The 13,075-nt window shown below is 53.8% G+C and overlaps 1 protein-coding gene across 2 annotated transcripts; it reads left to right on the top strand.

Annotated features, from left to right (window-relative positions):
- Positions 1 to 223: 223 nt before the first annotated feature.
- Positions 224 to 12,326, top strand: ZCCHC17 (zinc finger CCHC-type containing 17). Of its 2 annotated transcripts, XM_066204449.1 has the most exons (8): positions 224 to 349; positions 449 to 557; positions 1,369 to 1,426; positions 2,459 to 2,559; positions 2,639 to 2,730; positions 3,038 to 3,138; positions 4,926 to 5,071; positions 11,586 to 12,326. In XM_066204449.1, the coding sequence occupies exons 2-8, from the start codon at positions 516 to 518 to the stop codon at positions 11,751 to 11,753; spliced, it is 708 nt and encodes a 235-aa protein (XP_066060546.1). In that variant the 5' UTR covers positions 224 to 349; positions 449 to 515; the 3' UTR covers positions 11,754 to 12,326. The 2 variants fall into 2 exon arrangements, with proteins under 2 accessions (XP_066060546.1, XP_066060547.1); XM_066204450.1 differs by lacking the exon at positions 224 to 349 and having other exon boundaries at positions 388 to 557.
- The last annotated feature ends 749 nt before the right edge of the window (positions 12,327 to 13,075 follow it).

Raw genomic sequence — 13,075 nt, 5'->3', positions numbered from 1 at the left:
CGCAGCGCCGGCCGCGCTGATTGGTGGAAAGCCCTGCATGTCCCGCCCCCGGCACGCCGCCGGCGCGCCGGGGATAGAGCGGGGAGAGCGGCGCCTTCTGGCGCGCCTCGCTCTGATTGGTGGGAAACGGGCGCTGGGGAGTGTGGGTAACGCTGATTGGCTGTAGGTCGCCACCTGGAAATATTGCGCGATATGGTTGGCGGAGATCGCGGCCCCTCAGCGAGAGGGGGAATGGCGGGGGCGGCTGAGGCCATGGCGGCGCGCTGGGGTTGCTGCCGCGGGCGCTAACGGGCCTCCAGCGCCCCGCGGGCTCCGGGAAGAGCCGTCTTGGCGCACCGCACCGGCCCGAGTCAGTGCCGCTCGGGTCCATCCCCGCGCTCCTCAAACCGCTGAATCCTGAGGGCTCTCGGAGGGTTTTCAGGCGTTAATGGAAAGTTTCTTTCCTCAGCATCCCGGAGAGGAGATGCGGTAGCGTGCGGTGAATCCAGCTGGCCGGCACGGCACCCTTGGCGGCGATGGAGCCGCTCCCCGAGCTCTACTCGATCTTCCAGGGCGAGGTGCGCACAGCGGGGCCGGGGCCGCGCTCTGGGGGAATTCACTGTGGGGTTGGTCAGGGGTGAGCGCGGGGGAGGTTTGGGCGGCGGACAGCTCGCTCACACACACACACACACACACAAACACACACACCGGTGTCTGTGCAGTTGTTTATGTACAAATGTGGGGGCGGCAGTTGAGGGGGGCAGCAGGGGAGGGGGGATTCTGTCCGTCTGCCCCACACAGGTGATTTTCCACCTGCACGGCTCGGAATTCCAACATCAGCAGCACCTGGAGCTGCTGGAGAGAGCCCAGAGGAGCCCCCGGAGCTGCCCCAGGGCTGGAGCCCCTCTGGAGCCGGGCTGGGAGAGCTGGGGGGGCTCCCCTGGAGAGGAGAAGCTCCAGGGAGAGCTCCGAGCCCCTGGCAGGGCCTAAAGGGGCTCCAGGAGAGCTGCAGAGGGACTGGGGACAAGGCCTGCAGGGACAGCACACAGGGAATGGCTTCCCAGTGCCAGAGGGCAGGGCTGGATGGGAGATTGGGAACTGGGAATTGTTCCCTGCCAGGGTGGGCAGGGGCTGGGCTGGAATTGCCAGAGCAGCTGTGGCTGCCCCTGGATCCCTGGCGGTGCCCAAGGCCAGGCTGGACACTGGGGACAGTGGGGGTGTCCCTGGGGTGACACTGGGTGAGGTTTAAATCTCCCTCCCAACACAACCCATTCCCTGACAGTCTCCAGGTCAGCTGTGCAGGTTTGCTGTGCAGACTCTCTCCTCTGGGCTGAGCTCAGGCCTTTGGGAAGGGTTTTCCTTCAGCTCTGCTGTTGTTTCTCTCCCCAGGTTGCTGCAGTGACAGATTTTGGGGCGTTTATCAGAATCCCAGGCTGCAGGAAACAAGGTTTGTGTCTCTCATTTGCTTTGTGGTTTGCTTTTTTTTTCCCCCAGGCTGGTGTGTCCAAGGCAAGCAGCCACTTCAGAATTGAAGGCTTTCAGAAAAAAACTCAGGAAAGGAGTTTTTCCTAATTTAGGAAGAAATTTGGAGTTCTTGGAAAGCATTTAAAGGATGGTGGATTTTTGGATGATTGCCAAAAAAGATTCAGAGGGGTTTTGGTGACTTCAGGGTGCCTTGGGTGGGTTCTTGGTAAATTAAAATCTCATTTGGGCTGTTGTGACATGTTTTAACAGTTTAAAAATTGGAGTACCCTCTCTAATACATATTTGCTTATTTAAAAATATATTTATTAGTTGTATTTATTATTAAAATTTACATCTTTATTAGTAGTGTGTGTATTATGAAAATAAGAATGAGTTAAAGATGAAATAAAGACTGTTAATTTTATAAATTGTATTTATTAATGGTCCTTTCATTAACAAATAGTTGCTCTTTATTTTCTTTATTTTAGTCATTAATCGTTCTTCCATTAAAAATGGTTCTTCTTTGTTATTCTTTATCTTTAGTTATTAATGGTTCTTCCATTAAAAATTTGTTCTTCTTTATTAACGTTCTTCCCACAGCGCAAAGGATCACTTGCTCCCAAGCCACTTTGGGAACTGTAAATCTGGGGTTCAGTAGAGAACTGTCTGTACAGAACTGGAAAAAGGATGAGCTGAAGAAATAAATGCTATTGGTTTTTAAATTCTATTCATTAATGAAGTACAAACACATTTTTCCCAAACCCAAAGGATTCCCTGCTCCAAGCAGCTTTGGAATCTGCAAATCTGGAGTTCAGTGGAGAATTGTCTGTACAGAACTAAAAAAAAAAAGGATGAGCTGAAGAAATAAACACTATTATTTTTTAAATTCTATTTATTAATGGTGTAAAACCACTTGCTCCCCACCCCCTGAGGGATTACTTGCATGCGCTGGAGGAGCCGCAGTGCTGGCTGGCAGGTCTGAGGGTTGTTTGTGTCTCTCCTCTCCCCTGGGCAGGCCTTGTCCACAGGACTCACATGTCCTCCTGCCGTGTGGACAAACCCGCAGAGATCGTGGATGTGGGGGACAAAGTCTGGGTGAAGCTCATTGGGAAAGAGGTAACCCCAGCTGTAATTAAATAGCCTGTGTGGTAATTAGCACTGTGCTCCTTTGTCCTGCTAATTCCACATTTTCTAGGTGAAGGATGACAAACTGAAGCTTTCCCTCTCCATGAAGGTCGTTCACCAAGGCACGGGGAAAGACCTGGATCCCAACAACGTTTCCCTTGAGTGGGTAAATCTGAGCAGGGCACAGGGAATGGCTTCCCCCTGCCCAGGGCAGGGCTGGATGGGAGGTTGGGAACTGGGAATTGTTCCCTGCGAGGATGGGCAGGGGCTGGGCTGGAATTGCCAGAGCAGCTGTGGCTGCCCCTGGATCCCTGGCAGTGCCCAAGGCCAGGTCAGCTCTATTCTTTATTTCTAGGAAGTTTTATTTTGAGAGTAACCTTTAAAAGCCTTGTGATCAACGGTGTTGGTACAAAAATGAGGGATTAAAGATGAGAATGGATTGAAAGTGGAGCTGTTCTTGTCCTCCCAGTCAGGATGAGAGGAAGAAACGCACCTTCAGGGACTACACGAGCCAGAAGATCACCCTGGAGGCTGTCCTGAACACGGTCTGCAAGAAATGTGGCTGCAAAGGTGGGTCTGGGCTGCTCCCTCATGGCTTTGTCCCAGCCAGACAGTGACCCTTGGTGGGCTTGGATCAGTGTCTGTCTCATGGGTGGAATCCCAGGATGGTTTGGGTTGGAAGGGACCTTAAATCCCCCCTGATTCCAATCCCAGGGACACCTCCCACCATCCCAGGCTGCTCCAAGCCCTGTCCAGCCTGGCCTTGGACACTCCCAGGGCTCCAGGGGCAGCCACAGCTGCTCTGGGCACGCTGCTGATGTGGTCACAGGTGGCTGTAAGGACTGAATTTTGGTTCCATGTTGTTCTTCACAGGAAGCATTTTTTATCACCTGCTACAAAAACAAAAGATTTAGTTCAAGTCCTTAAAAAAAAAAAAAAAGTTTATTGTTTAAAATCACACCCCTTTGGGGTACTGGTGAGGGGCCAGGAGGCTGCAAGGATGATGAAGGACTGAGAGATGAGGAGAGACTGAGGGAGCTGGGCCTGGTTGTTGTGGAGAAGAAAACACTGAGGAGATCCCGTCAATCCACACAAATATCCCCAAGGATGGTGCCAGACCCTGCTCAGGGACAGGACAAGGAGACTAAACCACAGTGAGCTCCACCTCACTGTGAGGAAGAGCTTCTGTCCGTGGGGAGTGGCAGAGCTCTGGGGTGTCCGTCTCTGGAGCCATGCCACCCCCTGGATGTGTCCCTGTGTCACCTGCTCCGGGGGCTCTCCAGAGCTCCCTTCAGCCCAGCCATTCTGTGCCTGCTGCAGGGCACAGGTCAGGGCACTCCCCTTCCTGCTCTGTTTGGTTCCTGTGTCCATACCCGAGATCTCACTCTGATTTGGGTTTTTAAGAAGCGAACAGACCTTCAGCAGGTGATCCCACTGTGAACAACCATCAGTGGGAGCCCCAGCTCAGTTGGTGGGACACTGGAGCTGAGTCTTAGAGCTAAAACCAGGTTTGTGGCCTGCTGAGGTGATGTCCTGCCTGCTTCAGCAGTGTGAAGATGATTTTGTGGTGCCTTGCAGCAGATTTATTCAAGTTGCTGAGGCACAAAGTTGTTTTTGTGGAGGAGTTTTTGCTGTGCCCTACTTGTGGTATTTGGAGGAAATGGTTAACGGGGCTCTTGCTGTTCTGGAGGAGGTTAATGATGAGTGTGGGCTCTGGAGTGGTAGGGAGCTATCCTTAAAATACTATTATAAAGAATTATTACTATTTAAAGAACTATTATATATAAAAAACACTATTTAAAAGAACCCCCCAAACCAGATTATGCCTATTTCCAACCTGCTTTTTAACAATGGTGTCTCCTCCTAACAGCAGCAGGTGCAGCTGTCCGAATTTCCACTGCAGCTCTTAGTAGGTCAACTTTGATGTCTCCAGAGCAGAAAGGGTGGAACCAGAAGAGCTGAATTTCTCTTTCTTTGTGGCTTTAGCTCATTTTCCAGGTGCCTGTCACACCAATTCACCTCTCCCCCACTCTTTTCTGGGCTGATTAAGCTCCTGTAGAGACAGATTTTCACTTGTTGAGACAAGAATATTTTATTTTTTTACCGAACTAATCCCTCCAGAATGACCTGGGTTATGTTTGTTCCCCTGTCCTGATTAATCAGGGCACATTCAACCAGCTGAAATTTCAGGATAAAGAATTGTCCAGTGCAGATTGTCTCCTTGTGAGTGATAATCAAAAGAGCCTTGGCAGCACTTGAGGTGTGTGAAATGCGTTTGTTAAAAAAAAAGGAACAAAAGGAAGGAAAAGGGGCTGGGTTGTTGCTTCAAACACCTTTTTTAAATTATTTTTTTCCAGGTCACTTTGCCAAGGAGTGTTTCATGCAGCCTGGAGGAACCAAATACAGCCTCATTCCAGAGGAGGAGGAAGAGGAGGGGGCAGCAGCAGGACGTGAAGGGGATAAAAAGAGCCAGGCTGAGGAGTCTTCAAAAAAGAGAAAAAAGGTACGGGGTGACCTCTGGCTGGCCTGGAAAAGGAGGTGGGGGGTGTGTGTTTGCTCTGTAGTTACAACTGAGTTACTCCAGCAGTGTGGGTGTGAGTAGCCGGGTGGGGAATGGGAAGGTGCCTCAGTCTGGGACAGATTCTCTGGCAAAACAGGAATCTCTGCAGATTTCTTACTGATTGTCAAGCTGCCTTCGAGCTGGTTTTGTGCTACAACGCACAGTCCTCAAAAGTATTCTTAGAGTGAGAAAAAGATGGCTCTTGTTTTTCCTGGTCTTTGTGAGGCTCTGCAGGCACTGCTTCAGCGTCCTGAATTGCTGTGCTTCCTGCCAGTGACCTGTTCTCCTCCTTTCCCCTGCCCTCACACCTTTTTTTGATCTGGTCTCAGTGCCCTGCTGCCTCCAGGGGTATCCTGACCCTGCCAGAGCTGTGGGAATGGGGTTTATCTGCTCACTCTGGGGGAAAATCCCTGGCTGTGTTTGCACAGGGAGCATGCCAAGGCTCCAGAGCAATTTCTGTCCCTGTGAAAATGGCACCAGATCAGAGACATTTTCCAGGCAGTGTTTGACCTCTGGCTCGGAGCAGGATGGGATAAAATTAAACACAGGTGAGGCTTGAACCCAAAGCAGGAGCTTTTGGTGGCCAGGTTTATTCAGGGATGAGTATTCACAGAATCCCAGAGGGTTTGGATTGGAAGGGACATTAAATCCCACCCCTGCCATGGCCCCTGGTTGCTCCAAGCCCGTCCAGCCTGGCCTGGGACACATCCAGGGGCAGCCACAACCCAGCTCAAGACTTCAATAAACAAACCCTTCCATCAGCCCCTTCACAGTCCCACTTTTAATTACTCTTCCAAAGCACTGTCTCTATTTTTTCCCCTCTTGCCAGCTCTGTGGCCTCTATGTATACCTTGAGAGTGGCAACAGGCAAAAAAGGCTCAAGTTATTTAAATGTTTCGGGGGGAAAATTACTCAGAGAAGTGCACAACTGGCACAAATAGCTTGTTATCCTACCCCTGTCCACCCCCCAGGATGGGGATTCCCAGTGGAGTCTTGCCCTGCTGACACTACAGGAAATGTGGGTCACTGTCCTGAATTTGTTCCTGATTTTTTTTAGGGTTGGTGGATTCATAGCTTTCCTTGAAATCTCACTTGTTCCTTTGATCTCCCTCCCTTCTCAAGGGTGACATCAAAAGTTGTCAGATGTTTTCCAGAGCTGGAATAATAAAACTTGGAGCTTTTTGGGAAGCAGGATGTGGGATCCTGGAGATGAATGGTTCCCTTGTAGTCTCGAGTGCCTGCTGTGATCTTGTTTGGGAGCCACCATGTGCTTCCCTGCCTGCCTGGAGCTCTGGGGATTTACAGCACGTGGAAATAGCTCCGTGGATTCAGGGACAATCTCCTCGCTGACCTGTCCCCTCCCGTGTGTGTGACACCAGTGTGGGGCTGGGGTTTTTACATGAGAGGGAATTCCCAAGGGATCCCATCTCCACTGAGTGTCAGAGCTGCACAAATTAATAGTTGTGGTTGTTGAGGGTCAGCATTTTGTGCTTTCCTGGCTCTGAGGTGTTTTTGCAGTTTCTGGGGTTTTTCTCCTCTTTTCTCCCTTTTGTCCAGGATCCTCACCCCCTTTTTCCTCACCTCTCCTTCCCAGTGGCTCCCAGCTCCTGTTGTCCCTCCTGCCTGAGCCCCACAGCATTTACAGGCTGGAGCTGGAGCTGGATTCAGGGCTCTGCGTGGGAGTGGCCCTGATGTGACAGTGACACATCTTTGGGTGGCAGCACAGAGCCCTGTCCTGTAATCCCTGAGAAAATGGGGGATGGAGGGAGAAGGGGAGAGGCTGGAGCGTGTCCAGGGCAGGGAACGGAGCTGGGAAGGGGCTGGAGAATTCCTGAGGGAGCTGGGAAAGGGGCTGAGCCTGGAGCAGAGGAGGCTCAGGGGGACCTGGTGGCTCTGCACAAGTCCCTGACAGGAGGAGACAGCCGGGGGGGTGCCCCTGGGGAATGAGGGATGGGATGAAACAGCCTCAAGTTGTTCTGAGGGAAGTTTAGGTTGGATCTTTGGGAAAAATCCTTCACAGAAAGGGCTGATAAAACTGTCCTGGCAGTGCTGGAGTCCCCATTCCTGATAAACCACATGGATGCGGCACCTAGGGACGTGCTGGTGGTGCTGGGGTTGGGCTGGCTGATCTTGGAGGGCTTTTCCAACCTAAACAATTCCACATCTCCACGGTGCAGTGTCAGGGGTGAGCCCTGGAGCCGGTCTGGGACAGCTGGGCAGGCCCAGGCTCTGTGTCCCTTTTCCTCCTGGGGTCACAGGGTGAAGGAGCTCCTGTGGGAACAGCAGAGTCCCTGCTGGGCTTGTGTGGGAGGCAGGAGGCTGGGAATGGCTGAGCCCTTCTGATCCTGCTGCCTTCGTCTGCCAAGAAAAAACCTGCAGTGCTGACCAAGGGATAACCCCTGGGATTGAAGTTCTCCAAGTTTATCCCGTCTTCTGTCACACAACTGCAACTTTGGGGCTTTAGATCCATTTCAAAGTTCCTAACGAGCTTTATTCCACAAGGAACAGCTCATCCCTGAGGTGGTTTGGGATGGCCTTTGGGGCTTTTTTATGACTTTGCTGCTCTTTCCCCCACCTGGTGGGAGATTTCCAGATCTTCCTGCAGATCTTCACGTGAAAACCACACCAAAATGTGTTTGTTCTGTGACCTGAGGTTCATCCAGCCTTTGCTCATCCTCAGTTTTACTCCTTCTTCCACGGCATTAAGAGGGCACAGCCCTTCACAAATTGTCTTAATCCAAATTTTTCTAAATCTGTCTGTCTTTACTGCCTCCGTGCAGGGTTCTTCTCCTCAGCTTCATTCTGACTGCTCCTCCAACAAATCATGCAAAAGCACCTTTAGGTCGATGTAATGAACCTTGTTTGGAATGAAATGGGGTGGTGGAATGAGGATAAGAAGAAATTGAAGAAGCCTGGAAGGATTCCTGGCACACCCCTGGGGAGGCAGACAGACATTAGAAATCCATTCGAGTTTTTCACAAGGACAAGACACAGCGTCTTGGAGTGGGATCAGAACTCCTCAGAAGGGTCTGGTGGAAAATATTTCAGCTTCTTGGAGAGTTCTGGGCACTCCCCTCTTATCTCAACCCCAAATACCTTTAGGAGGAATGAGGTGTAACATCCTGAGAGCACAGCCTGGAGCAGTTTCCTCACAAAGGGCAGGAGGGAGCCTGGAGTGCTGGAGGGGCCCCTCTTGGAGGAGTTTTTGGAGCAGTAGGGAAGGAATTCCATGAAAAGGAGCCCTCAGGCTCCAGCCCAGCCTGCTGCTGCCCTGCTGGCAGCTCCAACAGGGGCTTGCAGAGAGATTTTGGAGCACTTTTGTTGGGTTCTGGTGTGATAATTGCATGGGTGGGGCAGGATGTGCAAGGAACCAAGCAGTACAGCTCTGTGTGCTGTGAGCCCTCTGCACTGAGAGCTGCTTAGGCCAAATCCTCTCCAAATATTCCCCCCAAATGCCGTGTTTGGAGTGCTGGGTGTGCCCAGAGCTGAGCTGAGCCCCATCCAGCACGGCTGGAGGGCATTGGGCAGCCCAGGGCCGTCCCTGCAGGCACAAAGCTGAGCTGGGAGCAGCCCCTGCACACTGAGCTCCCTGGCGTGTGCAGTGCTGATCTCCCAGGCCTGGGGTTGCTGCGTTTGAGGGAAGCTGTGCCCTGGAGCAGCGTGCTGCTGGTGCAGGAGGGTTTTGGAGCAGCACTGCAAATCATAAAAAGCCCTGCTACTGAAAATCATGAAATCCTGGCATGGGTTGGGTTGGAAGGAGCTTAAATCCCATCCAGTGCCACCCCTGCCATGGGCAGGGACACCTTCCACAGTCCCAGGGTGCTCCAAAGCCCTTCCAGCGATGGAGCAGCCACATTTTTTCCTCCGGGAATGCTCAGCCCTCCTTGTTTCCTGCTGCACTTCCAGCCCAGGCTGTGCTGATGTGCTGGGCTGCCTGCACTTCTGCACTGGAAGAGTCAGAGAATCATGGAATATCCACACACAGGGATCACTTAGTTCAGCTCCTGGCCCTGCACAAGAACTCCACTGTGTGCCAGAAAAGGAATTTGTCTCTCTTGGAGTGATCTTGGCTGTTAGAAGCCCCCCAAAAGGGGAGAATGAGGGTTTGTTGATTTTTTTCCAGCCAGCACAATGCCCACATGTGCTTCTATGTCCCCTGTTGCATCCCCAGGAGTGTGTGTGACATCCTGTCCTGCCTTCAGCCCTCGCATCCTGAGAAAGTTTCCCAAGCTCTGGGATGAAACTGTTGGTTGGGAAGGTCTTGTCAGACTTTCTCACCATGTGCACAGGCTGGAAAAGCTTGAGAAAATTCTCCTTGCTGCATCCCCTTCTCTGCAGGATTTAACTCCTTCCCACCCTCTTAGGGCTGGGAGGATTTGCCTTTCCTCTGTGGGTCAGGGACTTTGTGGGGAGTCTGTTGTTACCCCACAGGAAAACAGACTCAGTTTGGTGTGACTGAAATGTGCCAAGGGTCTGGTGGGTGTGGAGTGACTCCATCCTCTGCTCCCTTCCCTGGAATCCTGGGGATGGATCCTGCTTGATGCTCAGCTCTGAGTGTTGTCTTTGCTCTTCCAGCTCCCTCCAAGGGTTGTTCTGTTTCATTAAAATGAAGCTGCCAGCTCCTTTCCTTTTCCCCCAGCTGCCAGCCCGGGCCTGCTTGGACACCCAACCCAGTTTGGGCACAAGTGCTTGAAAGCTGGGTTAGAGCCCTGAGCTGAGCCTGCCGGGCCACGTTGCTCACTGGGGCTGTCCAAGCCTGTCCCAGGGCTTTGGTCACCTCAGTGGCCATCTCAGCTCCCCAGAGCCTTCCTTGGCTTCTTCCTTGAGTCCTCAAATAGGGAAAAAATTCCTGATCAGCCCTCTGCTCTGGAGCCAGGCTGGGAGAGCTGGGGGTGCTCCCCTGGAGAGGAGAAGCTCCAGGGAGAGCTCCGAGCCCCTGGCAGGGCCTAAAGGGGCTCCAGGAGAGCTGCAGAGGGACTGGGGACAAGGCCTGCAGGGACAGCACACAGGGAATGGCTTCCCAGTGCCAGAGGGCAGGGCTGGATGGGAGATTGGGAACTGGGAATTGTTCCCTGCAGGGGTGGGGCAGGGGCTGGGCTGGAATTGCCAGAGCAGCTGTGGCTGCCCCTGGATCCCTGGCAGTGCCCAGGGCCAGGATGGACACTGGAGACAGTGGGAGGTGTCCTTGCCATGGCACAGAGGTGACACTGGGTGCTTTTTCAGGTCCCTTCCCACCCAAACCATTCCATGATGTTCCCTTTTGCCAGGGAAGTCTCTCAGGCACTGATGTGGCCGTGGGTGAGGTTGGATCCTTGTTAGGTCCTGGTGCTGCTGTGCTTTGCATTAGCCATGTGCAAGGTACAGTTATCACCTGCTTCCCTTTGCTTCCCAGAGCCAAGGGGAGGGAACACCTGACTTCGTGCAGGGTGGGTTTGCCAGGCCCTTGGAGCTGCTCCAACATTCCTGCTCCCTGCTGGAAGGGGATGCAGCAGCACGAGATCGGTCAGAGCCTCTCCCCTGCCCTGTGTTCTCATTAACTACCCCCCAATTGCCATCCTGAATCATTAAACAGTGCTGGTCTGCCTTGGGGTGATCCCTGTGCCCCCCCGACCTGATCTCAGGGTAATCTCTGCCTGCTGCTTCATCACACACCTCAGACTGGAGGGTTTAGATCCATTTCAAAGTTCCTTACGGGCTTTATTCCAGCACCAGCTGTTCCCCTGCTCCAGAGCTGGAGCTTTTGTTTCAGGGCGTTGCAGAAGCACAGGATGGGGGCTCTGAAGGGGAGGGAGCAGGAGAGGGTGCAGGGGAAGCTGGGGAGCAGGAGGGGAGGGTGGAAGAGAAGTTTGGGAGCAGAAGGGTGAGCGAGGAGAACTGGGAAGCAGGAGAGTGTATGAAGGAATCAGCAGGAGGGGGGAGGCAGGGTAAATTGGGGAGCAGGAGGGGGCACAGAGGAAGTTGGGAAACAGGAGGGGGTGGTGAAATCTTTAGGGAGGTTGTGCAAAGAGCCACATCTTGCAGGAGGGCACTGACCTCATCCTGCTGCAGGAAGCTCCACGGGCTCTCCTGCCTGGAGCAGGGAGTGTTTGGATGCTCCAGTGCTCCTGTCCTGGCAGGCTGGGGCTGGGCTGGGGCTGCAGGGGTGGTGCACATGGCTGGTTTAGAAACCCATTTTTTGGACAAAAAAGCTTCATCTTCCAACTTGTATTAATAAAGAACAATGAAATAATGGAGTGAGAGCAAGAACTCTTCTTCCATGGATTATCCAGTTTTCCAGCCTTGGATTTCCACATTGCTGCCCCTCTGCTCTGCTTTGTGCCATGCCCTGTGCCCCCAGGGCTGGCAGTGGTGATTAACCCCTGCCTCCTGGGGCTCGGTTCCCTGTCCATGCACGAGAGGTCTGTGCTGCCCTGGGGGAGCATTCCCACATTCCCAGGCCTCTCCTGTGTTTTCCTAGGAGAAGAAGAAGAAGAAGAAGCACAAGGCCAGGCAATCCTCGGAGTCGGACTCGGACAGCTCGGCCTCGGACAGCGATGGAGCTCAGCCCTCCAGCAAGAGGCCCAAGCACTGCGGGAAACCCAGCAAGGCTCCCAAGAAGAAGAAGAAGAAGAAGCACAAGAAGTAGCCCTGGGAGGAGCAGGGCAGGCTGGGCTACTGCCACAGCCAGTCCCTGGTGCAGCCAGCAGGGATCAGCACCTCTCCTGCTCCAGGGACCAGGAGTTTCCCGTTCAAAGCAACACGGGCGTGTGGTGTTAGAGGTGTTGTTGACCTTGCTACGAGCTGTCCTCTGTCACCTTGGGCACAGGCTGCCCCTTTGTCCCACAGCTGCTGCCAGCACAGGCTCCTGACAGCCTGCAGGCCCCCCTGCTGTCCCACAGCCTCGTGTCCTGCTGGAGCTGCTGCCAGCTCTGGTGACAGCTGGGTGACAGCAGCCCAGGGCAGTGGCCTGCAGGGGCTGGGGTGGCTCAGCCAGGCCCACACCGTGCTGGGGACAGGGTTTGGTGTTGCTGGCCACTGTGGTGGGACCACAACCCCCTGGCACAGAGCTCTGGGCCGCAAACCTGCCCCGGCTCCCTGGCTCTCTGCAAACGCTGGGAGTGCAGGGGCAAGGAGCAAAGGGGGGAGTGCAGATACTGGGAGTAAACATGAACCGTGGAGTGTTTGCTGCCTTGGAAAGGGATGGAAAATAAACCTCTGCCCTCTGCAGCTGTACTTTGTACCGGCTCCTTTCTTCTGTGCCCCCCACACTTCATCTTGGGCAGGGGAAGAACAATGCTGGCTATGTGGAGGAGATGGGAAAAGGGGTTTTTTTGGGAAGTTCTGGCTGCTTCCCGAGGTTCCCTGGGGTGGGAAGGGGGTGTGTGGTGAGGTAACCCATAGGAGAAGCCTTCTGGAAGGAGCATAAATCTTGTAACTGGAGCTGAAGGTCAGGGGAAGGGATGGCAGGGGAGCGTGCCAGGAGCAGCTCGGCCCTGCTGGGACAGATGTGACTGGGGGAAGGCGTCGCTCGTGTGGCTCTGCAGGGAGCTGGGAGTGGGGTTGGCATTGCAGGAGGGTTGGGGCTGCTGCTGCAGCCTCCCCTTACCCCTTTTCCTTCCCTGTGCTTCCCGCCCCAGCTCCCCATGGCTGCATCCCCTTTGGGGCCATTTCCCTTCCCAAATCCGGACCCCAAGAGCTCAGGACCTTTATTCCAGGTGCTCCTGCTCCTGTGGCTGAGGCTGTGGGGTTCCCTCCCGCCCTCGGCCTCGCTGGGAGGGGCATTCCCGGATCCTGAGCTGCTGCGGGGCTGAACATTCCCGCTGGGAGAGAGAGCACATTGCCACCAGAACTGATCCCACAGCTGGGAGAAGGGGCTGAGATGGGCTACTGGGATCACTGCCCATTAACCCCATCCCTGCCATCCCACGTGCCCAAAACGCCTTTTCCCGAGTAAAGCGAGCACAGAGC

Source organism: Chamaea fasciata, unplaced genomic scaffold, assembly GCF_029207755.1.
Source record: "Chamaea fasciata isolate MVZ Bird 193981 ecotype frontalis unplaced genomic scaffold, bChaFas1.0.hap1 SCAF_26, whole genome shotgun sequence".
NCBI classification, from domain to species: Eukaryota; Metazoa; Chordata; class Aves; order Passeriformes; family Sylviidae; genus Chamaea; species Chamaea fasciata.
The sequence above is the reverse complement of the archived record's forward strand: the minus strand, read 5'-3'. Positions and strand labels throughout refer to the sequence as shown.